The sequence below is a fragment of the Mercenaria mercenaria genome, chromosome 14 (genome assembly GCF_021730395.1).
Source record: "Mercenaria mercenaria strain notata chromosome 14, MADL_Memer_1, whole genome shotgun sequence".
NCBI lineage: Eukaryota > Metazoa > Mollusca > Bivalvia > Venerida > Veneridae > Mercenaria > Mercenaria mercenaria.
Genome location: NC_069374.1, coordinates 6,186,975 through 6,210,919, shown reverse-complemented (window position 1 = coordinate 6,210,919; position 23,945 = coordinate 6,186,975). Strand labels below are relative to the sequence as shown.

The window sequence follows — 23,945 nt, the reverse complement described above, 5'->3', positions numbered from 1 at the left end:
TATGTTTTTGATAATGGATATATAACAAATTAGCGCAAAGTACATATTTTTATTTCATCAGTTAAGGTATTAAAATTTTTTAACGATTCTAAAATGGGACATTAAGGCTAAGGGCAACATAGGTATATTTTAGTCAAAATAATTCGACGGTCAGATTGTTTCATATATTTGTGACGGGCAATCTAAGCTAGCGGAGATATTGCCCATAAGAAAAATTTCTCAATATTTCCTAGGATCGCGTCAAATTAGTTGGACTAAGGCCTCACCAAATTAAAAAGTTGTTCATCGGATTTGCCGCTCGTATATTTTCAGAAACACAAAAAAAAATATATAGGCCTATATATTTTTTTTTGGCTTGCGCTCGCCCCATTGAAAACGATCAATCCAAAATTTTTTGGTGCGCTACTTTTTACGGACGTAAAAGTGTACAAATGCTTATACTTCCAGTCCCAGATTGTTCTCAAATGGATTTTAATCAAAATAAATACATACTACGCACACATCGTCTATAATAAATCATAATACTTATATTTAGTTGCATTAAAGTTATTTCCCCTTTATGCAGTTACGCCATTTTCTTCAAACGTACTACAAAAATCGATTTATTTCATTGAAAACTGGATGAAGAAAAACATACTGATTTGTTTGATAACATCAATCTACATTATTTTGGTAAGTGTAAATACTTATTGATGCATGTCACTTATCTGTTTTCTGTTTTTTCCTGTCCAAATGATCATCATTTGCATACGAAAGTTGGTGGGGTAAGGAATTTACATTACGAGTTGTTTTCAGGACAGTTTTGATTTTCAAATTTTCCAATCATTTAGTAGACTAATGTTAATACACGTTAATCTCCATTTCAGACTTTAATTGAGACTTTGTTTCAACAAATTTAATATGTTATGAAAGTTTAAAGTTAGAAAAAGAGCTGTACATAAGACATCATGCTCGACTTTTCTAAATCAGAGCTTTGCCAGTAAAAGGGGCGTAATAGTCAGAAGCTATTAAAGTACAGAGCTATTGGTCATTATATAAAACTTAATTAAAAATATTCTATGTTAAAAAGGGGCATAACTCTGTCTAGATTCAGACTTAAGAGTATTGTTTCTCCTGGTGTAGACTTTGACAGTAAATAACTGTTCTAAGTTTCAAATCAGAAGCTTTAATAGATCTAGCAACACTCACATAGATATTTGATGTATCAAAAACTTTGTAAAGTCAGCTAAGAATGCTACATTTTCAATGCAGTAAATATTCGATTCGATATTTGATTACAGTGTACTGTATGACAATGTTATTACCTTTTTTCACGAGTTCGCTTCGTTGTGCGTCTGCGGGTTAGATTTTCTCAATCCCTGGGGACTTACTTTTTAATTTAAAAGGGCTATACATTCTATTTGAAGCCAAATAAAGACAAATATATTTCTTCGCTCTTCGCTCGCTCCTGATTTTCTCAAAAACCAAAATATAATATTTAAATTATTTTTTCGCTCGCCGCCTCAAATTTTTCAGAAAAAAATCCGATGAACAACTTATCAATTTGGTTGAGGCTTACTGTACCGGCCGACATCGGCAAAATCTGTAACTAATCTGTAACCGCCCTGGGGTTTTTTTAACCAAAAACGATGGGTTAAGATATTCAACAGACATATTAAGATCTTCTGGACGGCAGAAAACGCCTTGACATTCAAGTTCATCAAATTTTTGCTGTAACTGAACTAACTTATCTCGGTTATATTGGGGTACTCTCCCTTTTCGTTGGGGAGGTTGTACAGGACCCATATTGACTTTAGCCTGAAAGGGACCTACAGCACCATTGTAGCCTTTATTTATGTCAGTACTGAAAACATTATCATACTGGTCATGTAGGGCCTGAAATTCAGAGCGTGACTTGGGTGGGAGGATGTTGTCAGGATCTAGATTAACCGAATCTTAGCAGTGAGGTTATCATGGGAATTCTTCAAATGAACCGAAGAAGGGGGTGAAATAGGGAAGTCTAAAGCTGATTGCATGGTTGCAACAGGGGAGGTAAGTCGTGCTAGACAAGAGTGGTCATGCTTATGAAGCTTTTGCGGCTCCGTAGAGTCATTAAGTATGCGAATCCTGCCATTGACAGCCTCTATTATCTGAGGAGATGGCCAGTCAGCAACAGCCTTGTCACAATCATAACGCCTCTCAATGGCAAGAGTAGCATCTGGGTGAGCATCACTTAAAATACCTACTTCAATGTATTCACCGGGCCAAACTACCGTAGAGGAGGAGATACGCAAAACAAACGGTCGGACATGACGCACATTAGAGTTTTCAGTTTCGGATCTGAAAGCACCATAGTTGATTTTCTCAGAGTCACCTATAGTGATTTCATGTTTCGAAGGTCTGACTGAGATATCATTGTATGCCATAAATGTAACACCAGCTAAAACATCAACATCGAGATTATCAACTACAAGCGCATCAAGTTTGAAGTGATTACTGCCCCGTGAAAGCGTGATATGTGTCTCCCCCGTAATGTTAAGCGGAGTTGACCCATCTGCTTGAAGTGCGTTTTGACTGGTTGACTGAATAGTTGCTCCAATATGTTTAGCAACAGAACTTTTGATCATGCTAATTTCCGCGCCAGTATCGAGCGTGACAGTTAACGCGTAATGCTTATAGAAAACTTTCATCGTAGGTGATTTCTTAGTACTAACTCTACGTGAAGATGGGGGTGCGGGATAATGTGTTTGCGGGGCATCAGTCTCATGCTCATATTGATCATCTTGATCATCGGTTTGGTAACGGTTCTCAACGTAATCGTTATCTTCGGTGGTCTGTCTCACTCTGGAATTTAAGAACTGTTTATCAGAGTCTGGTAAAAAGTTACATTTGCTTAAATAATGTTGGTAACGTGATCTGCCAGCTTGTTTACAGAGTGGGCAGATTGGTGTTCGTTTCTGGCTTGAAGGTAACTTGGATTTGAATGCAGTTCTCAGAACCTTGGATTCGTTGAGCGATTGGATTTCGTCCAGTAAGCTGTCTAACGCTTGTGAAATCTCGGGTTTGATTGAAGCTAAAGTTTTCGACCGGAGCTCAGTTCCATAGCGCTGTTTGACAAAAGCTGGAAGACCTGGGTGAATTAAGCGAAGCCATGTCAGAATGATGAAATTTTCCATGGATGGGGTAAGATCCTCATCATCAGTTGGAACGTCCCCGTGATGTGTAATATTGCCGCCTGCCTTGAGAAGGTTGTCTTCTGCAAAACTAATTAGTCTCTGGTACAAATCCTCAGGGCGCTCGTCGGGTTCCAATTTAATGTCATTAAAGTTCAAAAAGTTTGACCCCGAGCTTTGGAAGCCATAATATAGACGAATAGCCTGCCATATGTTAACTAAGGATGTTGAATTCTTGACGATCGTATTTCTTGAAATGATAGGACAGTAATTCGCAATTTGTCCCAGCATTAAATCAAGGTGAGTCACTTTCTGTTCCGCTGTACGTCGTTTTGCCTCCGGAACTGTTTCACCATCATCAGTTAGACCACGCAAGGGATTACCAGATTTTTTCAGCCATGTAAACCCGTCAACCAAAAATGGGGCAAAGTTTGTGTCCAAAGAGAGAATGTAGTGGAGATTTTGATGCCAAGACTCAAACGAAGTAATTGTCTCATGCTTTGTCAGAGTCCACTGTTTGGGAGCACGATGGGTGGCCATCTTGAATTTGGAACCGATTTGTACGTTAAACTGTCTTTTCCCGGCCGCTTTTGGCTAAATTTTTGTAAACTGTCCGTTAATGACGATAGAAATTAAATTGTTCTGGAAGTCTGGGTCGTCATCCAGCTGCCACCACGCCAGTAAACAAGAATACGGGATAGACTTTATGTTTATTAATTACAACCGATTTCAGGTAGTACAGATGGCGAGCACAAAACAAAGGGGAACAACTCCCACATGCACAATGTATACAACTACTAAATGTTCACAGGTCAACGGACACTATACATATAGTGGCGGTGGCCTAAGGTATATTTCAGTTGATTTATATCTGTACATCATAGTATACAATGCTATTGCGACACTGGTGTGTGATGATTTTATAGCTTAGATTTTGGTATACATTTCAGGTGCCCATCCTTAAATGTTGGAGAAAGTCCCCAAGTTTCCCAGGGAATTATTACGCACACAGACGGGGATCTTTACACCTATGATCCATAGGCCAATTCGATGGCTTCTTTGCATGGCGAGTCAATCGTGGTCCAAACACCGAGGGAAAGAGATTCTAATTCTGCGACTCTAATTGAGCCGTGCCATGAGAAAACCAACATAATGGCTTTGCGACTAGTATGGATCCAGACCAGCCTGTGCATCCGCGCAGTCTGGTCAGGATCCATGCTGTTCGCATTCAAAGCCTATTGGAAGTAAAGAAACTGTTAGCGAACAACATGAATCCTGACCAGACTGCGCGGATGCGCAGGCTGGTCTGGATCCATGCTGGTAGCAAAGCCACTATGTTGGTTTTCCTATGGCACGACTCAATTATATCCTCACAGAGGTCAGCACAATACAATAACCTTAATTACAAATATAAAATAAAAAAAATTGGGCTCTTATTTTAGTTGACAACGCATTACTTATGCAAATCAGTTAAACATGAACAGCGTAGCACTAATAATATTGATTTTACCCCTTCTCTTCTCTTTACACAAGAAGAACGTATATAAACTAAGCCATATTTGATATTTTGGTTTAAACAAAATTTAATCTTACTAAAATTTATTATACTTACAAATTCGGCCAATAATCCATAACACTAGTTTTATATTAAGTTGATTTATACATATTTGTGGAGTCAGTCTTTCTAATCGAATATATATTTTTGATGTTTATATCATAATTTCACTTCCAAGTATTTTACGTATATGATTTTTGTTAAATCTATTTATAGTGAGGTATTTATGGTTAACTTCCTTCTCGGGTTATTATCCGAATTTACGCAGTGGCGGACCGTTGGCGTATATACCCTGCATTAGTTTAATCATATTTCATTGCTTTCTTCAATACAAATTTACAAGACATGCATACAAAAGTCGAAGTAAATTTAAGAATATTATAAATGCATGGATATACAGATTATATATAAAAGCAAAAAGATTGGGTCACAAGTTTTAACAACATTAGCAAGCTGGCCCTTGCCAGCATATCCTGCATTGTGAGGCGTGAAGTAACTCGGCCAACATTGCCGTTTGGGTAGTCTTAAAAACTTAATGATGCAAGAGTGACTTCTTACATATGGATTTAAGTGATACTTCGAGCTAAAAATATACATATATCCTATAAGATTTTTTTTTCTTATAATGCGATTTGTATGCTTGATATGAAATAAGAAAACGAATCTGACTATTAATTCAGCAAAACTCTTGTCAGAAACTAGAGGATGAAATTTTAACGGAGGAGGTCGATGCTGTTAACAAAACTCTTAAACGGAGAAAAGCTCCTTCCTTCCAAAACGAGCACATTATGAATGTTGGAACAGCTCTTATCAACGCAACTGAAGCTCTTTTTAAAAGCATCCTTCCTCATTAATTTATACCAAAAGGCTGGAAAACAAGCATACTTGTGCCTATATATAAAGTACAGTGTAAACCCAAAACTACCCAAGTAGCTTTAGGCCTGTGTCTTAGGTTCCATGTCTAACATTTTTTATATATAAATTTATGATCAAACGTATAAATGAATACTTGGAAACCCGGTTAGTCAAATTTCCATGTCCACAACAACAAGGTTTTCAGGAGGATATAAGTTGCATTACGGCTTCGCTTAACCCACAAGAGACTATCCATGTAAATCTTGAGTTGAATAGCAATGTTTATATCGCACATTTAAATATCAAGGGGGCCTTTGAAAGAGCTTGGCATAATGCCCTGTTCGTAAAACTTGCTGAATTGGGCATACATGACAAACTATGGTGAATTGTAAAGGCAGCTTAAATCAAACTTAAAACCGTTATTAAAATGGACAGTTTTACTTCAGGAACTATGGAACGCCGCAGCTGTCTTATGTCGGGACATTTCATGTCATCATGTCAAAGTGTGGTCCTAACTTGTCAAAACAGTGTCTTATTATGTTAAAAAACTATGTTATCATGTCAAAGTTTTGTGTTAACTTGTCAAAACAGTGTCTTATTATGTCAAAAAGCTATGTTAATATGTCAAGGTGTGGTGTTAACTTGTCGAAACAGTGTCTTATTATGTCAAAAAGCTATGTTATTATGTCAAAGTGTGGTGTTAACTTGTCCAAATAGTGTCTTATTATGTCAAACAACTATGTTACTATGTTAAAATACAGCGCGATCTTGTCTATAGAGCGTATTATTATCTTAAAAAAGCTAGACAAGATAAATGATACTTTAAGAAGATAACATAGCTTTGTGACATAATACGACACTGTTTTGACAATTTAACACCACAATTTGACATAATAACATGACTAGTTAACATAATAAGATACTATTTGGACAAGTTAACTCTTTCACATAATAACATAGCATATTAACATAATAAGACACAGTTTTGACAAGTTAACACAACACTTTGACAAGATAACATGACTAGTTAACATGATAAGATACTATTTGGACAAGTTAACATCACTCTTCGACATGATAACATAGCATTTTAACATAATAAGACACAGTTTTGACAAGTTAACACAACACTTTGACAAGATAACATAGCTTTTTAACATAATAGCACGCTGGTTAGACAAGATCACATGGTATTTTGACATAATAACATAGCATTTAACATAATAAGACACTGTGTTGAAACAAGATATCATAGCTTTTTAACATAGTAACACACTCTGCAAACAAGATCATACTTTGGCATGATAACATAGCTTTTCAACATAATAAGACACTGTTTCGACAAGTTAACACCGCACTTCGACATAATAACATAGCTTTTTGACATAATAAGACACTGTTTCGACAAGTTAACACCGCACTTCGACATAATAACATAGCTTTTAGACATAATAAGACACTGTTTCGACAAGTTTACACCACACTTTGATATAATAACATAGCTGTTTGACATAATAAGACACTGTTTCGACAAGTTAACACCATATTTTGACATAATAACATAGCTTTTTGACATAATAAGCCACTGTTTCGACAAGTTAACACCACACTTTGACATAATAACATAGCTTTTAAACATAATTGCACGCTCAGTAGACAAGATAACACGACACTATAACAAGATAACATAGCGTTTTAACATAATAAGTCACTGTTTTGACAAGTTAACACCACAATTTGACAAGATAACATAGCAATTTAACATAATAGCAAGCTTAGTAGACAAAATCACACGACACTTTAACAAGATAACATAGCGTTTTAACATAATAAGACACTGTTTCGACAAGTTAACACCATATTTTGACATAATAACATAGCTTTTTGACATAATAAGCCACTGTTTCGACAAGTTAACACCACACTTTGACATATTAACATAGTTTTTTGACATAATAATACACTGTTTTGACAAGTTAACACCACACTTTGACATAATAACATAGCTTTTAAACATAATTGCACGCTCAGTAGACAAGATAACACGACACTATAACAAGATAACATAGCGTTTTAACATAATAAGTCACTGTTTTGACAAGTTAACACCACAATTTGACAAGATAACATAGCAATTTAACATAATAGCAAGCTTAGTAGACAAAATCACACGACACTTTAACAAGATAACATAGCGTTTTAACATAATAAGACACTGTTTTGACAAGTTAACACCACATCTTGACATAATAACATAGCTTTTAAACATAATAAGACACTGTTTTGACAAGTTAACATCACGCTATGACATGATGACATCAAATGTCCCGACATAAGACAGCTGCGGCGTTCCATAAGGAACCGTCCCTGTAAAAAGAGGCATGTGTCAGGGAAGGATCATGTCTAGTTTCCTCTACCTGGTCTTTACAAACGACCTCCTGAACGAGTTATCATCCTCTGGTTTAGGCGAAGTCTTGGTATTAAATATATCGTGCAACATTCCCACACTAGCTGATGATATCCAATTTGTCGCAACGTCATCAAATAAATTACAAATGATGCTTAATCTTGTTCGACTATAATTCTAATTAAATCTCGAGATGTCGTGCACAATGGTCTTCTCAAATAGAAGGAAAACACCATCAGTTCAAGTCAGATACGGTCACGCTATTCTAACTCAAGTGCGTAAAGCGACTCACCCCGGGATCATTCTCAACTCTAATATGAAATCTGAGTTCTCTGTTAAAGAGCGTTGTCAGAAAGGTTAAAACTCTTTCCATGCCATGATAGGATATGGAGTTCACCCAGGTGGACTGAACTCTTTGACGTCTGTGAGTTTATATAGAACAAGAAATATCTTTTAAAAATATAAACGGCGCATTTACATTAGAGCCATTACTTTGGTATATTAAACAAGAGGGCCACGATGGCCCGATATCGCTCACCTGAGTGGTTGCTTGCTTGAACAAATTTCCTTGCTAAAGCTTCAAAACCCATAAAGTAGGTCAGTAGGTCATATTCATAGTCACGGAAAGTCAGTTTTAAGATCGATGTGCAAAACTGTACATGTCATCCAAATTTCAAGGTTGTATCTTAACAACAAAAACAAGAAAGTAGGTCAAGGTCACAGTCGGATGACCCCTTATCACTTAGAGTCATCAGGTAATTATAATTAAACACTGTAGGATATATGATCTGATAATTTTTGAAGTAGTTTTCTTACATAACTCATATATCAAGTGAACCCTCGGGCGGGGCTTCTTTTCACCCCGGCGGCATAATTCGAACAATCTTGTTAGAAATCAACTAGACAATGATACATACAGAATATCAAAGGCATGGGCCTTGAACTTTCAGACAAGAAGATTTTTAAAGGTTTTTCTATATAAGTCAATGTAAAACTTGCGACCCCTAGGGCAGGGCCTCTTTCATCCCAGGGGCATAATTTGAACAAGTTTGGTAGTAGACCACTAGGCAATGTAATATACAAAATATCAAAGAGCATAGACCTTGCAGTTTCAGACAAGAAGATTTTTTAAGTTTTCTCGTAAAACTTTGGACCCCCTAGGTGGGGCCTCTTTTCAACTCGGGGCATAATTTGAATAATCTTGGAAGAGGATCACTAGGTAATGAAACATACCAAATATCAAAAGCCTAGGCCTTGCAATTTCAGACAAGAATATTTTTAAAGAATTTTCGTAAATAAGTCTACATGTAAGACTAGGGACCCCCGAGTCAGGGCCTCTTTTAATCCCAGGTAATAATTTGAACAATCTTGGTAGAGGACCACAAGGCAATGCTACATAGCCTAGGTCATGTGATTTCACACAAGAAGATTTTAAAAAGTTTTTTTCCTATACAAGTCTATATTAACCATGTGACACCCCTGGGCGGGGCCATATTTGACCCTAAGGGATCATTTGAACAATCTTGGTAGAGGCCCAATGTATAATGCTACAAACCAAATATCAAAACCCTAGACCCTTTTGTTTTTGACAAGAAGATTTTCAAAGTTTTTCCCTATATAAGTCTAAAGAAACCATGTGGCCCCCAGGGCGGGGCCATATTATATCATAGGGGGATAATTTGAACAATCTTGGTAGAGGAGCACTAGATATGTTACATACGAAATATAAATGCCCTATGACGTGTGGTTTTCGACAAGAAGATTTTCAAAGTTTTCCCTATACATGTATAAGTCTGTGTAAACCATGTGACCCTCTCACCCCCCCCCCCCCCCCCCCCTCCCCAACAGGGCAGGGCCATATTTGACCCTAGAGGGATGATTTGAACAATCTTGATAGAGGACCACTAGTTGATGCTACATACCAAATATAAAAGCCATTTTACCTGTGGTTTTGGAGTTCTGTGTGGAATTTAATTTTTTGAACAATTTTGGAAGAGAACGACCCAAGGAACATCCAGACCAAGTTTTATCAATTTCCACCAAATGGTTTCAGAGGACATGTTGTTTAAAGAAAAGTGTGGACGGACGGACGGTGAGCGATCACAATAGCTCACCCCGAGCACGTTGTGTTCAGGTGAGCTAAAACACAGTTGTACTTATATCGCCCTGTGCAGGTGTGCTTAAAACTGTGATATTTACTGTTAGGATTTAACCCGGGGTATTTGAGCCCCCACTTCTTCAGCTGCGTCTTTACAATAAAGTCTTGATTTTATATGCAGTTGAATAGCTACAACACAATATTCTGGCGCACTTAAATGTTATCTTAGCAGACGGGCCACAAAAAGTCAATGTCTTTAATAAAATTTTATTGTTGTGTCATTTTATGACAGGTCACCAGGTTTTTTACAGGTTTTTCCGCGCGTTTTTTTTTTCAATAGATAAGGCGAGTTTTCATTGGACCTGGGAGACGTGCTTAATTTGCATATTCAGTGAAAACAAACGGGGGCGCCGAAAAATGGTACTCCCGACTATAACTTTACGGCTCGGAGCTTTGGAATAACCTCACAAAGAAAGATATTGGCTTGTTAATCGAACACAAAGCACATTATAAAATGTGTTAATATTGACTCGGTCAGATATCTGTTAGTCAATGGTAGGCTTTTTCTGGTTAAGCTCTGAAGCTGAAAAACGAAAATTAATGGTCTTACATAAACTTTTGGCACTCCCAAACGATAAAAGTAAATGTATATTTCTTCGTCGGTACGTCATACTCTGTTCCCATTGTTACACGGTCATTCCAGATATATGTCGTATTGTTACAAAAATCGCCCTACTGATATGCTACAGAGGTACTTAAGATCTCAGTCACTACCATCTTAATGCATATGGAAAAGAATGGGTATTAGAATTATTCGTGAAAACAAATCTCGCAGGGTAGTCTAAATCCTGTATTGTGCATATTGCCGGACTACTGTCATTAAATAATATTCATGACCTGACACAGTTCGATATAACATAAACCCACTTAGTTCTATTTTTACATCGATAATGGTCAAATTAATACAACAACCTATATGTTGGAGGTATATAATAAACGGGTCATTATAACAGTTGCTTTATCCGGGATACATTATTTGGCTCTCGTGGATTTTGCCAGCTCGCCGCCTGCGGCCCTCGTGTGATCCTCCCCTGCAAAATCTATAACGGGACCCTATTATATCTGATATTGTTGTGACAAAAAGACGATTATCACAGTCTTCCTAGATTTTTTTTTAAATATGTCACCCTTTTTAAAAATGTTTCATGTATCTATAGACTTTCCGATAGACCTGAAGAACAGGCATCCTACTACACGAAAAAAAGTTGACTATGATCGCATACAATGTTAAAAGGATTTGATCTAACGCTCTGTTATAGTGAATTTTGAAACACTTTCACATAAATGTTTATTATTTCACATCTGGACAAAAAGTAGAAATGTGAATATAAACAACAGATAATACATTGATCTTCAGCAATATACCCCCTCTTAATGAAGGGACTAATCCACACATTTCAGGCGAAATTAAATTTTTCTCAAAAAATAAAAAAAGTGAGTACTTTAAAAGTTGCTATTGGTACAAACTTATTGACATAAGATTTTACAAGCTGTTCTTACACACTATGTACCTGGATAATCTTGACTCTGTTCAGCGACCCTGACTCAGTGCCAACATGGCTGACGAAAGACAATTTATGTAGTTAATTTTTGTCTTTTTTCATGCTTTTATATTTGTTTGCAATGTTAGCGTATAACTTTTAATAGCCATAATATCCTGTATTGATAACGTGATTTGTGTACTAAACATTTTGTTCGACTAATCACTTTATGTCGCTGGAATTCATTCAACTGTACGAAAAAGTCTTCAAAATGAACATTTTTGTGTTTCCGACGGTTTTAAGGTACCAGAAAATGCAATAATACCTTACTTACCAACTGTTTAAGTTCAATAAACATCTCTATGACATTGTGTAACAGTATCAAAGTTTGAAATTCATTTTTATAGCCTAGAAACTGTATTGATTATGAGGTGGGTTTGGATCTGAAGATAATTCCTGACTGGTATAAGATACAGCGCTGGATAAATACGAACTTAAAATGGATAAATACCTTACCGAACGAAAATGTAACTGTTAGTCCGTGCTTCATGTATGAACCATAGATGCTCGAAGTTCTGTGACCCACTCACACATGTCAATCTATGCATCCCCCCACTTTTCTCCCCTACAAACCGTGTGAAAATGTCATATTATTATTTTTTATAACTAGTCATATATATAATAACATTTAAACAGTATCAAAATATTCCATTAGCACCACTAAAAATCTCTTACGTTATTAGATATACAAGATTTGAAACAAACGCAATTCTTCTAAAACGATGAGAGAGAAAGAGAGAGAGACAGACATAGGCAGACAGAGTGTGGGTGGGGAGGTCACAGAACTTCGAACATCTGTGGTATGTAATAATTTCTTTTATCGTTATACCTAATTATGTGCATTGATATAAATTATTTTGAAGTATATAGTGAATTATTTTCGAGGGTTTATCCAGATTTTTGCAAATATTGCTACATGTATTTGCATAATATTAATATGAAAATATTTTACTGTAATGGGCGTACATATAACATCTTGTAAAATTAATGACAAAGTTTGAAGACGATACCTCTAACAAAGTAATGTGTACAATAATCAGACCATGTACATGTGAACTCATTCATTTCTATAGAATATTAGTCATTTAGTTGTTTATCCTTCCACGATTTCGTGTATGTTAGGTTTTTATCCATTCCTCATGTAAACTGTCAGTTCGGTTATTATCATGGCATGCAATGATATTGTTGTGTTGTTAGTATTTAAGACACATTTTAGGCAATGTGGCGACTTCGCAAGTTGGTTGGGTAGCTTTTGTGACGAGCCGAACAAGAACAAGAATCTTAAAGGATCTAATCATCTCACCACAGAGGCCCTCACTCACAATATGTTTACCTTAATACCTTAATTATAAACAACAAAGTTTTATTTTTAGGTTCTACGAGATATGCTGACAATGCAAAATATAAGTGAACAGAAATATGCAGAATCAGTTAAACAGGAACAGCTACCAGCTACTTTATCCCTCCAGTTAGGCGTAGGCCTATCTTATCTAATTAATATTGCTAAATCCACTCGCATAAACTAAGATATAAACAAAAATTATCAATTTATTAACATTAGAATGTTTTATACTCACAAAATTCATATAGAGATTTATTCCATATTCCCATACAACACTGTTTTCAATTCCACGTAAAGTCGATTTAAAGTGTACGTATATTATAATTTTTGTTAAATATATTTATAGTACTACTTCCTTCTCGGGTAATACCCCGAACGCAGTGGTGGCGCACGTGTGTGCTACACTGCAATATCGGGTGCCAACTTTGCAGTTCAGACAGTTGTAAAAATTTGTCAGAATAATAATGACCTCTTGCACATGGATTTTTTGTATACATTGATTTAAAAAGGGAGATAATTTTTGTAAGAAAAGAAGGTCATGTCTTATCGTGCGACTAGTATATTTTGTGTTAGATTTTACAAAAGAAATCTGATTTAAAAATGACTTAATTACTATACAATAGATTCCATCATAATGCAGTTGTGCTTGAATCAGAAACTGTATGTGGTGGATGTTACCCCAACCCTTAGGAGAATAAATCAAACTGAACAGGGATTCTAAAATAATTTGAAATTATAGACAGTTTGGTCTATTTAATTACGAATGTCTCGAAAACTATACACAGCATTAAGTTTTTTTTTAAGAAAATGTCATTGTAAGAGTCTACTTTGCAAGTTTGTCAAGTCTTTGCAAGTCAATTACAGTGACTTCTGTTATCCCCTAAGTTGTCAGAAATAAAGGAGACATAGACAAAGTAATTATTTGCCTTTGCATTCTCAATCCATTTCCTTCCCTGTTGTATTAAAAGAATTAATATTGTAAAGCAGCCTTAGACGGCCTCGGTCGCCTCGGTAACCTAGTGGTAGAGCGTCCGCTTCCGAATGCGGCAAGTCATGGGTTCGATTCCCGTTTACGTCATAGCAAAGACATGAAAAATGGTAACAGTAATGTCCTCACTTAGCGCTCGGTATTAAAAGGGAAAACGACTTATTTAATTAAATAAAAACAAATCACAGTTCACTTAGTGAAAAGTTAGACGTTGGTACATCATAGACTCCCATATTAGATACAAAAACATTCATACAAGCAGTATAAGTGGTATAATATCATTGCTCAAGTTTGGTATGCAACATAGAAGAGCTAGTATGAATATCCTTCAGAAATATAGAGAAAAACCATCGATGTTAAACATTGTGAACATTAGAGTTTACATCATGGTGACTTGTTGATAACATAGACTCCCATACTGGGTACAAAACTTGGCTCATTCGGACTTGAATCCTGGTCGCACCTATATTTTTTGTTAGTTAGCTTATTCGTGTAGTCTTAATTTCTATATACCTAATCATTTATGATAATGATATTTGTGTTGTTGTTGTTGTTATTGTTTTATACTATTAACCCTCTAATAACAAAAGACAAAACTACTTAATATAGTTGAAATAAGTTGGACATAAACATGTATAAGATATAACTAATATCAATGAAATTTATGTCGCATTTAACTATTATAAATGAGACTGGTTTAAAATAATTTATCAATGTTCTATAAATAAATAGCAGCTTTCGAGTATAATCGCATAAAAAATGTTTACAAGTGTTAAACAGGCAGCAAGAACGAAAAAAAATCACATGGTAAAACATAAACGAATTTTAAGGATTTTAGTATATTTTATTGCTTTAATGCACACATTTAACTTATGCTACAACCGTTCAGCAAAACATGTAACGGACACTGAATATAACATTGTCTTGGCCTTAGATGGGATTTTCCCAGTGAATATGACGACAGCGTTTCGTTAACGTTCGTGGGATGTGAGTTCGGGCATTTCCGTAATATATGCTCTTGTTTCAAATACATGTACTATTTTCGGAAAATCAGACGGGAAAACCTGACACTGATAAAACAGATTACTTTATTTTCTGATTGTTCAGCTACCTGTCTTTGTAATGTGCAGTTTGGAATATTATTAATTAATATGAGATTTTAACCTGTAGCAGGTGAATATGTTGTACCTCATTGTGTGTTTGCATTTACATTGTATTCGTTGTAGTTGGTTTTGAGGTCAGCGGTATTTTTGTACAACGAATGTTTTTTTCCTAATTAATGCGACAGACGAGTATATACATTGAAACTATAGTTTTATGTTTTCGCCATATGTATTGATAACGATAATACATTGTAGTGTAATTTGCCTCAGTGTGGATGTAAGTAATCGTTCTGCACGTTTGAAACAAATGTTGTCTTTAATTAAACTAGTTATTCAGTATTGTGATGTATGGGTATAATTTCTTTTCTGATATCTTTATACATTTATAGATATCACAAATTCATTTTCTGATATCGTACGTTAGCTCTAATTAATAATTATTTATTGATATCATAAAATCATCATTTTTTTTGATGCCATTAAATGCACTTTGAATATCGCAAAATGATTTTTAAAGATATCTATAAATCACTTTATTTTATTATATATCCATAATTCAATTAAATGATTTCTTTGCTTCTATTTATGATATTCATAAATGATCATAACAAAATGAATTACAGAGATCATTAAATAGAATTAAGTATATCAAAAAGTAAATCGATTTTGTTATATCACTTAATCGATTTAAAGATGTCGCTTGGTCAGACCGTTATCATTATACCCCCGAAGGTGGGCATATTAAAATCGCACTGTCCGTCCTTGCGTCCGTCCGTCCGTCCGTGCGTCCGTCCTTGCGTCTGGTAAATTCTTGTCTGGGCTATAATTCTTCCATCCGTACAGGGATTTTGAAATAACTTGGCATAGATGTTCACCATAATGAGACAATGTGGCATGCGCAAGACCCAGACCCCTAGCTTCAAGGTCAAGGTCACACTTAGAGGTCAAAGGTTAACATGGTCTGTTTCGTGTCCGGTCCATAACTCTGCCATCCATGAAGGGATTTTGAAAGAACTTGGCATAAATCTTTACCATAATGAGACGACGTGTCATGCGCAAGACCCAGACCCCCTAGCTCCAAGGTCAAGGTCACACTTACAAGTCAAAGGTTAACAAGGTAAGTTTCGTGTCCGGTCCATAACTCTGCCATCCATGAAGGGATTTTAAAAGAACCTGGCATAAATGTTTACCATAATGAGACGACGTGTCATGCGCAAGACCCAGACCCCCTAGCTCCAAGGTCAAGGTCACACTTACAAGTCAAAGGTTAACAGGGTATGTTTCGTGTCCGGTCCATAACTCTGCCATTCATTAAGGGATTTTGAAATTACTTGGCATATATGTTCACCATAAGGAGACGACGTGTCATGAGCAAGACCCAGACCACTAGCTCCAAGGTCAAGGTCACTTAGAGGTCAAAGGTTAACATGGTCTGTTTCTTGTCCGGTCCATAACTCTGCCATTGATGAAGGATTTTGAAATTACTTGGCATACATGTTCCCTATAATGAGATGAGGTGTCATGTGCAAGACCCAGACCCCAAACTCCAAGGTCAAGGTTACACTAAGAAGTCAAAGGTGTTTCTTAATGTGACTTGATGGTATATCAGGTTGTATTTGTCCAGCGTGATATACCAGTGAGGCATCTCTATAAAGCAGGGCATTTGTTATCTCGTTTATATGACCGAAAAAATGTGGAAAAAGACGCTTAACACGAACCCACACATAATATATATTCGATTTTGTGATGTTATTTAATTAATTAATTATAACCAAAATGAATTTAGGACGTCATTAAATTGAATTAAGGATTTCAAAAAAAAAATCGTATTTAAATGAATATAGAATACCACAAAATGAATGTTGGATATTACAAAATAGTGAATAAATAGTAAAACGGCGCCTTATGGAAACACAATGTTGCGACATTTTAAGGTGTAACATAAGGAAAAAAATGCATGTCGTAATAAGCAAAATATTGCAACGTTGCGCTTTTATATATGTGGCGTATATATGCATTGTTAATGTTACGACAGGAATCTTCGAAAATTGTTGACTCTACTTTTCGTGCCTATGGGTATGATATTAGAAACACTATCATGTATTCTATCTAATCATTAATTTTGCGCAATGTAAAGATTCATATTATATCTAAAAATCTTAGATTTTTATCACAAATCTTGTTTAAAACCTTTTGAATCTTTACATACCATTGCACTCGAGCTTTACAAACTGTTGCCAAATTTTATTGTATTGTACATGACAATTTTGAAGGAATTGCTAAAATTGTCGTGTGTTTATTATAAATTTGGTGTCAATGAGATATTAAAAAAAGTCGTACTTACTTGACAAAATGTTTCGAAATTAAAGAACAATGCTCTATCTGGTTTTTGGAGACCGAAATTCGTCCTCATTTCTCTCTCCAAAGTGAATGTATTTTCAACCATTTTCTGGCAAAATAAATCCTCTCCAAATTGTTTTCTTAGGTTAAACAATGCACTGACACAATAAAAGGTAATTATATATACATTTTAAATTCCAGGTTGTCGATTTTTTTACAAGAAAGTGGAAGTCGATGAGTTCTTTTATAGTGGTCATATACAAAGTATGGCTAAACGTTTCCCAAAGCTTGATTCGGAGACATTTCTAAACTGGTTGAAACTAGGAAGCAATTCATTACACAAAAGAAGGAATCGAGCCTTTAGTTATTGAAGACGCAGAGCAATTCCAGCAAGAAATACTGAAAGAAGTTTACACACAGAAAGGGGTTAGAAGGGGAACAATTTGCTGCAGCTGTTGTATAGAAAATGTACTTTTCTGTCCAACGAAGGACTTTTGTAACAGGAGTAGGGGTACACAATGCAGTATTCATGGTCAGCCCGGAAGGCAACATAGGCCATGTCCGAACAACATCTGTGACAAGTTTGTTGATAAAATAAGAAGTGAACATCGGTTCTCAAAACCGTCATGGAAGAATACCAATGCCGAACGTTGGTGTACTGAACCAGTGGAGTTGGTCAAATGTTTCATGCCAAGAGAAGGATATGCCGACGCAATTACTTTCCAAGACGTAGATTTTAATGGCGTTTTGAATGTTATTATCAATAACAAAAGATTTCAAACCAAGTTCACAGATGATTTGTCAAAGACAAGCAACGACATCATTAAGGTCAATAACATTTATAGTTAGTTCGACTATTCAGTGAATAAGAAGAGCTGTTGTACTCATTCTGGCGTCGGTGTCGAAGTCGGCATTGCATTTCGGTTGAAGTTAGCTCCATAACCTCAGATCCCCTTTCTAAATTCCAGTTTGTTTAGTTCTTCCCATTGTTATCTCGTTTAGGACAAACCCATTATTTTAACTGGGGATCATACGCCGCTTTTCATGGAATTGACGCTAGTGTATCATTGAAAGTTCCATATGCACCGCCGTATGAAGACATCTGCGGATGTCTGTAAATTGTTTTTTGTACTTGTAGCATGTGTAAATGTTGAGTTCTGCTCAACCCGGGGCTAGAGGGCGCGGACGGTAGCATCCATTTCAACTACCTTCCATAAACAGGCTCAATCAAAACAAGCCTTCAACGTTTTCGTTTTTGTCGTGTTTAGCGACCTGTGTAATTTCCACCTTTTTTCTATTTTATTGCAAACTTCTTCTTTACTACTATTCTACGATGATCACACCGCAGAGCGACTTGTCTTGTCAATGCGTATCGTTTGTTTTAAGGGCAGTTGCCTAAATGATCAAGGTTAACTTCTGTAATTGTGTTGGTTAATGTTATGGTAAACTTTATTAGTTCCCTACTGGTTGAAAACTAGTTTCGGGGACTATAGGAATGGGCTTTTCCGTCATTCCGTCCGTCTGCAATTTCGTGTCAGGTCCATAACTCTGTCATCCGTGAAGGGATTGTAATATTACTTGGCCCAAGTGTTCCCCATGATAAGACAACGTGTCGTGCGCAAGACCCGGACTCCTAGCTCAAAGGTCAAGGCCACAATTGGAGGTCGAAGGTCAACATGGCTTTTTTCCTGTCCGGTCCATAACTCTCCCATCCATGAAGGGATTTTAATATTACTTGGCACAAATGTACCTCATAATAAGACGATGTGTCATGCACAACTTTCAAACCCCTAGCTCAAAGGTCAAGGTCACACTTAGCGGCATGAACAGGGTCTGTTTCGTGTCCGGTCCATAACTCTGTCATTCATTAAGGGATTTTAATATCACTTGGCACAAATGTTCTCCATGATCAGACGACGTGTCGTGCGCAAAACCCGGACCCCTGGCTTAAAGGTCAAGGTCACAATTGGGGGTCAAATGTCAGCAGGTCTTTTTTCCTGTCCGGTCCATAACTCTGTCATTCATTAAGGGATTTTGATAGCACTTGGCACAAATGTTCTCCATGATCAGACGACGTGTCATGCGCAAAACCCGGACCCCTGGCTCAAAGGTTAAGGTCACAATTGGGGGTCAAAAGTCAGCAAGGCTTTTTTCCTGTCCGGTCCAGAACTCTGCCATCCATCAAGGGATTACAATATTACTTGGCATAAATGTTTCCCATGATGAGACGACGTGTCATGCGCAACACCCAGAACCCTAGCTTAAAGGTCAAGGTCACACTTAGAGATGAAAGGTCAATAGGATTTTTTCCTGTCCGGTCTATAACTGTCATGCAAGACAGGATTTAAATATCAGTTGGCACAAATATTCCCCTGGATGAAACAAAATGTCATGCGCAAAATTCGGGCCCTAGGTATAAGGTCAAGGTCACACTTAGAGGCCAAAGTTCAGATACAAAAATGACTTTGTCCGGAGCATTTCTTCTTCATGTATGGAGGGACTTTGATGAAACTTGGCACAAATATTCATCACCATGAGACGGATTGTCTGACGCAAGAACCAGGTCCCTAGGTCTAAGGCCAAGGTCATATTTAGAGGTCAAAGGTTAAATTTAAGAATGACTTTGTCCAGAGCATTTCTTCTCATGCATAGACGGATTTTGATGTAACTTGGCACAAATGTTCATTGCCATGAGACACCCTTGTTTTAAGAATTACCTCCCTTCGTTGTTACTATAAATAAATTATATTGTTACTTTTTTATTACAGGCCGTAGGGAGAAAATCGAGACCACTTTTCTGTGGTAGAACATTCATGTTACATTGAATTTTTAGATATATTTTGACCTATCTCTACCTGGGAAAGAGTTTTATGTGGACTTATAATAGATTTTTTTTTAATTCCTCTTTGTTGTTACTATAGATAACTTATATGATAACTTTTTTATTATTGGCCAAAATAATTCAATATGAAAACAACTGTAGGTTTTTATGTATGCAAATTTTAATCCAAGTGTTTTGTTATAACATATTGTATATATAGTACAGTATTGTTTATACATCATGACATATATCAGTTCATTATGTTATACTGCAGTAGAAACAATTACTACTGTTTGCAGATCAAATTGCCCCTTCAACTTTTTTCAGATCGATAGAGTTGCACGTTTTATATTTATAGTGAAAACTAAACACGAGATACATTATTTAAAAGAAAATTCTGCAGCAAAAGGTACTGAAATTTAGGCAGAAAAAGGCCTGTAATTTATTAGAGTTGTGTCTTTTTTTTCACATCCACGCTACCTAAATGTAGTGTGCATTGTGGCAAGATTCAATGAAGATTAGATTTGGTACATCTGTTACAATCCGGTTAAACACCCGTTCCAACAGTATTTATGAGTATTTTAATCATCATTTCTCGGTGATGCAGCCAATGTAAACAAATTCATTCAGTATTTTTTACTCGTATCGGAAAGGCGGAGTTACCTGTATAGACGAGATCCAAAAATAGCTTCAGCATCGCTTCTTTTGTGACGTAAAGGTACAAGTCTATCGATTTAAGAGAAGGCGAAAGGGCAATTTGATCTGCAAACAGTAGTAGGTGCCTTCCAGTAGGGGACTTTGTATTGCATGGCAATACTTCATTCACTTGTTTTTTCTGTATCTTCTTTAACTAACACCTACTGTATGTTATGTCTCTTAGTACCCTTTATTGTCTAACCGCCTCTGCAAGGTTTATCCCTACCATTTCACTTTCTTGCCGACCCAGTCCCTCCATCTTTTATTTTCCGCATAACCTCCTACATAACTCCTCCCCAAAGTATTTCTCACTGTTACTTATATCGTTTTATCCCATATTGTCTTGTACCATATGACACTTCTGCAGTCCTGTTTTACTGCCCATTTAAACCCTGCATTTCACCCACACACTGACATAAATATATATATATATATATTTTTTTGCATTCACAGATTTCTGTCATTTTCTCTTCTCTGTTTGCAAACATTTTCAAATAGTCGAGCGTGCTATTTAATATCATCATCTAGATATATTTACATTAATAGATGTTTTCTAAGATGCCACTGAATCATGCATTTGCGTCTACTGTCATGTAATAGTTATAATTTCTGCTGTATAGCATCTACCTGACTGATAAGGAGCACGATATTATTATATTAAGATTTTATTAAAGTCGTTTTCAGACGAAGAAACAAAACAAACAACTATACATGGTAACTTAACAGTCCTTTATGTATAAGGTCTTTGTATATCTATCAAAGAGCTAAGATTTAGGTGCGGATAATGCTATGGTATAAATATTAGCAATCATTGTAAATATTCGCAAAATGTTGTTTTATAATGTGTTGATAATTTCTTTAACTAACGTTTTAGGCACGTGAAGTTGGCAAAGCATTCCGTCACTGTCCTGATCTTGGGGTTGATGACGCATCCTTTGAAGATTATATCGATATATTGGTGAATGTATTATCAGATACAAAATGCCTCATGCATCAGAAGAAGGCCCAGGATGCAGTCAAGATTTTAAATGAGGTAAACACTTATACATCTATTTTGTGGATGTCATTCAGTCCCATTCCTCTTGTTTTCGTTTATATAAATGTTCATATTCTAAAAGGAAACATGGAATTTGAAGAATGAATTTGCAAGGGTTTGTTTAGCTGATTTCAATACAGCGCTTTTAAATGATATCATTTGTCAAACTTGCTTTTTGAGATACAAATATTTGCATCAAATCTGAAAAATAAATACCATTTCAGTTGAAGGTAGAAAGCCTGAATGTAAGTTCTTCAGATGTAACAAACGCAATTGAAGATTTCATAAAGCAGCAACGTCAGAATCTGTCAGAGGCAGCAAACGAAAAAGTAGATTACATAAATACTCAAGGTGAGAGACTAAATAGACAAATGCAGGAGGCACAGATGGCATTTCTACGTGAAGTTGCAAATTCAGCTAACACTTTCAATCAACTTACAACTGACATCTTGCAAGAAATCATATCATCCAAAATCTGCGCAATTGTTGAAATTGAAGAGTTAGCAAAAAGAGAGAAAAGGGCAGTCATCAAAGAAGGAAAAACTTTAAAACGTAAAGCATTAAAACACAAACAGTCATTAGGCCAAGAATCAAAACGATTGCGAATGACTTTAAAAAAAGAGGAAGAAAGGGCTGTCGCCAGTATGAGAAGAAGTGCATCATCTTCAAGAGCGCTGGGTGAACGAATATCCGAATCAGAAGACTATCCTAAATTAAAGAGTGGTAAGTGCATTTATTCGTCTTTTAATGCATCTACTTTGAAGGAGAAACCTAGCTACGCTTACGCCATTTTAACATGAAACCAGCCTTCTTTTAAGGATGTTGACAACACAGAAACTTCAAACCGTTTCTAATATGGGCGGAAGACTTCATTACAATGCTTTGATTTTATGGTCTGTATATCTACGGTCAAGGTGAAACAGACTTTGGTTTCCAATCACATACCCAATAGAACGTTGAAATACAGACATAAACTTCGTAAGTTGATTGTCCTTTGTAAAGAAATGATTTCTTTAGATTTTGCGGCCAGAATGCATTAGGTCAAAGGCACACACAAGCACTAATCTTGAAGAAGAGTGCTTTTGATAGGAGAATGACTTTGAATTTGTACATAAATTTCATTTTATTGTTCGGGGTCAGTAAAGACTCCTATCAATTTTGGAATCATTAGTTCATAACTGAAGAATGCTGGGAAATAAGAACATTATTCAAAAATAACTGAACGCCGTCAGCGACTTACTTGTAATGACTATGGGGTCCATAGGTCAAAATTTCAATGTAATATGCATAGCAAGAAATAATTCCCAAACAACGGACATATGAGTTTTTTCAAACAGCTTCTTCATCAGTATGGAGCATTTTAGGGATCTTATTCTACCGGTATTTATTTCAAGTCTATTAACATTTACTTAATTGCCTTGTTTTGTTTTGTTGGTTTGGAATTTCAGTAAGTAAAAGCAAGTTGATAAATTAGAAAAATAACTTTCTTTGTCAAGATAATTATATTTCTATCATTTTTTTTCAGAATTGCGGAAAGACTTGATAGAGTTATGCCGAAAACTACATATAAACCTGCCTGTATCACCGGTTCGAGAAGAAAACGAGGTGCCTTTGCTACAGTTCTATGTATCACCCACTTTGAAATGTAAGGAATATGAAAAGGGGCCGTACATAAATCAAGATATAGACCAAAGCCGGCAAATATCATCATATCATGAGATTTTCTTCAAAGAATCCAAAGAATGTCAAGACATATATTTAGCATCACCTGCAGCACTGGGAAAACCTCTTACGTCAAGCGTATGACTCTAGCTTGGTGCTTTTCTCAATCTCCGAAAGAAGAACAGAAAATGTATTTCACTGAGGAAGAGGTGAACACCATGAAAGGCTTCGACTTTGTTTTCCTATTATCCATGAGAGAAACAAGCCAGCTCGAAAGCCATGTTGATGA

At 36.1% G+C, this 23,945-nt stretch overlaps 2 protein-coding genes across 6 annotated transcripts in view; one reads left to right on the top strand and one right to left on the bottom strand.

Moving 5' to 3' along the window:
• The window catches only part of LOC123526248 (uncharacterized), a 22,713-nt gene extending 9,344 nt beyond the window's left edge, over nucleotides 1–13,369 (bottom strand). Inside the window, exon 1 of one of the 3 annotated variants that reach the window (XM_045305316.2) lies at nucleotides 13,246–13,369. The gene's annotated coding sequence lies outside the window, so the exon portion shown is untranslated. Of the gene's footprint in view, nucleotides 1–4,764; nucleotides 4,945–12,124; nucleotides 12,234–13,245 lie in introns of those variants that run through there. The other 2 variants (XM_053522888.1, XM_045305315.2) reach the window with 2 other exon arrangements.
• LOC123526247 (uncharacterized) lies at nucleotides 12,357–23,945 on the top strand. 3 transcript variants are annotated; one of them, XM_053522891.1, is made up of 5 exons: nucleotides 12,357–12,468; nucleotides 17,643–18,269; nucleotides 21,833–21,991; nucleotides 22,219–22,717; nucleotides 23,520–23,945. In XM_053522891.1, the coding sequence occupies exons 2-5, from the start codon at nucleotides 18,129–18,131 to the stop codon at nucleotides 23,798–23,800; spliced, it is 1,080 nt and encodes a 359-aa protein (XP_053378866.1). In that variant the 5' UTR covers nucleotides 12,357–12,468; nucleotides 17,643–18,128; the 3' UTR covers nucleotides 23,801–23,945. The 3 variants fall into 3 exon arrangements, with proteins under 3 accessions (XP_053378866.1, XP_053378864.1, XP_053378865.1); XM_053522889.1 differs by lacking the exon at nucleotides 12,357–12,468 and adding an exon at nucleotides 15,029–15,171; XM_053522890.1 differs by lacking the exon at nucleotides 12,357–12,468 and adding an exon at nucleotides 15,229–15,378.

Bases quoted from the DNA above. Each gene is read 5' to 3' on its own strand.
- LOC123526247 (XM_053522891.1), top strand. From the start codon at position 18,129: ATGCCAAGAGAAGGATATGCCGACGCAATTACTTTCCAAGACGTAGAT. The intron at 18,270-21,832 runs GTCAATAACATT...CTAACGTTTTAG, and splicing joins CAAGCAACGACATCATTAAG to GCACGTGAAGTTGGCAAAGC. The intron at 21,992-22,218 runs GTAAACACTTAT...ATACCATTTCAG, and splicing joins CAGTCAAGATTTTAAATGAG to TTGAAGGTAGAAAGCCTGAA.